At 26.3% G+C, this 2,825-nt stretch overlaps 1 protein-coding gene across 1 annotated transcript; it reads left to right on the top strand.

Annotated features, from left to right (window-relative positions):
• The first annotated feature begins 757 nt into the window (after window positions 1-757).
• On the top strand, window positions 758-1,784 carry LOC119673951 (myb-like protein I). The gene has a single exon (XM_038085069.1). It carries the CDS (start codon window positions 810-812, stop codon window positions 1,782-1,784), a length of 975 nt encoding a protein of 324 aa, XP_037940997.1. The 5' UTR covers window positions 758-809.
• Window positions 1,785-2,825: the final 1,041 nt, after the last annotated feature.

The raw sequence follows: 2,825 nt of genomic DNA, 5'->3' as shown, positions 1-2,825 counted from the left end.
AAAATGAGCGCACAGTAGAGTCGGACAGAGCACGTTCGGTCAAAGACGGTTCAATCACATTCATTCACACAGTACAAATCAAAAGCTTGCGGAAGCTTAACAACAAATCGTGTAAAATAAGAACACAAACAAAAACAAAAACAATAACAAAAACAAACACAATAAACAAAAAACACATTGTGTATGAATTAAGTTAATAATACTAGTCGCGCTGATTAAACATTGAATGGGAGTGATTCCCCAAACGTTCGGCAATTATCTACGTCAGAGCAGCTGAAAGCGATTTACGCGAAATATTTTATGCTTCAAGATACTTTGAGAATATGCGAAAATATTGAAAAGTGCTATTAAAATATATAAACAACAAAGACTGTTTATGATAAAAACATTTAAGCATTTTGAATAAAAAACTGAGTTTTAATGTTTTCATATTGAAAATAGATTTTTGATGGAATTTTAGTTTGTTTGAATTTAATAAATTTTATGAATTTATTAAATATTCGCATATTTGTGTTAATTTGTGCTAAAATATAAATAAATATTAGTAAATAATTTAAAATAAATTTAACAAAATTAATGTGCATACAAAATTAGTTAAAGACGGTGATTTTTTCAATATAATTTGTCTGTTTTATCTGTTGAAAAAATCAAAGAAAAAACCAAATATAAAATTGAAAGCAAAATAAAAGCGAACAATTAAACTTAATTAAGTAAGGAAAAAAATTTCCAACCTAAATAAAGAAAAAATTATTATAAAGTATAAAAACTACAAATAAAACAGTAAAAATAATTTACAAATTTTATGAAAAATGGGTGTTTGTATAATTGAAGACGATATCTCATCAGATTCCTACGATGAAGATTGTACGACTTGCTGTAGCAGCAGTAGCAGAAGCAGCACCGGAGTGAATATTCATAAAAATAAAACCGCAAAGCCAAAAATGGGTAGTTTCTATGAAACGAAAACTGAAATACTTAACAATGCAACAACAACTACAACGACAACAACACCGTTAGTAAACTTCCTACGTCCATCAAAGGATCTTGTGGGCAATTGCAAGGAATTTCGCATTGAAAATAATAAATGCGATTTACGCGTAATTGGGAATGGAAATCGTTTACGCATTGGGAATAATGAAGGCAGCATACAAGTGATTGGCAATAGCACAAGACTGAAGATCAACAACAACAGTGGTTACATTAAATACACTGGCAATGATGGTCGTGTTACACTCGGCAGTGAGTCTGCACAGCAGACTGTAGATTACATCGGCTGCAATGGTATTTTGAAAATCATAAATGCCATGCAGTTGAGCACCGTTCAGCGTAATAAGTGCAAGAAGGCTAAAACCAGCAGGGACACTACGCACGGTGCATGCGGTATGACAGAAACTGTGATTGAATCAAACGCGGCATCTTTCAAGCTCAGAGGCAAGTCTGCTTCATATGGTGGCGCTGAGAGTAATTGTAAGTTGAATAATAACAGTCCAGCAACTGATAACGCCACACAGTGGCAACAATTCAATAATGTTTTTACGAAAACCTTTAAAAACAAAAACTTATCTTTACCAAATTTAAAGGAAAACAATTTTAATAAAAATTGGTGTAATTGTAATGGTAGCAAATCTCAGAAGAATTGCAATATTAGTAATGACAACAAAAATAATTCAAAAAACAATAGCAATAAAATTAGAAGCAACAACATAAATGTTAGCAGTAACATAAATGTTATTAACAATGTTGGCAACATCGTTATCAGAAATTCGGTTAATGTTAATATATAAAAATATAGATTGATATTTATTATATTATATATAGTTACTTATATTATCATAGAGATAATTATTCAGTGTAAATTTCTTACACTAGAATTTCTAGAATTTAGTTTCAATAAATTCTTCTATTTATTTAAAAGCTAATTTAAAATGGATATCTATCGTAAATTATTCATATATACAATGGAATAAACTCGTCTAATTTTCTCTCTATTAGATATATTTAAATTTTAATAGTACTCTTAAAAAATGAAAGTAATTTCGAAATACAAAATACATTGAATGAATATATTTTTTCAATATAAAATATAAATCACAGCAGCTCATATATTTTCAACTGAATTGAATTATATTTTGTTTTAAAGTACATATATACCTGTATGATATATGTATTATCATATATGTGTATATATGCATATACTATACATTATACATTATATGCCATACTTAATTGAATTCCGTTACAATTTTTTAATATACTTTACCAAAAACTAATTTCGTTCTTGTTTTTTCAAGTATTATTTCGAATAAAATAAAAATTATTTTATTAGGAACACTTATTATTATTATATTTTTAATATAGTAAAATAGTGTTGAAAGTGTACAAAATGCACCAAATATTGAACATCACATTTAAAACAGTTATTTAAAAAAAAAGATGTTTATATTTTTATAATACTAAATCAAAATATTAATGATATAAATAAAAATCTTTTAAATAATAATAGAAGCTATATTTTTGTTAAATCCGACAAACATTTGACAAATGCTAACGAATTCTTGCCACATAGAGTACACTTAAAAAAATTATTACGGTACCAAAAGTACTTGTAAAACAAATAAACATTATATAAATTATACATTATATATTATTTTCAATTAAATAAAATATTCAATTATAATATATTTACAAATTGAGTAAATTTATTGAATAAAAATGAAAACATAATTAACTAAATACGCTTAATAAAGTATTAAGAACTGAATTTAATTAATTGATATGTGACTAAATATAATATTATGCGACTAAAGAATGTTATATCTATATAA

The sequence above is a fragment of the Teleopsis dalmanni genome, chromosome 2 (assembly GCF_002237135.1).
Source record: "Teleopsis dalmanni isolate 2A chromosome 2, ASM223713v2, whole genome shotgun sequence".
In the NCBI taxonomy this organism is placed as follows: Eukaryota; Metazoa; Arthropoda; class Insecta; order Diptera; family Diopsidae; genus Teleopsis; species Teleopsis dalmanni.
This window is presented reverse-complemented; position numbering and strand designations above follow the sequence as displayed.

Coding starts and splice junctions, on each gene's coding strand:
- LOC119673951 (XM_038085069.1), top strand. CDS start 810: ATGGGTGTTTGTATAATTGAAGACGATATCTCATCAGATTCCTACGAT.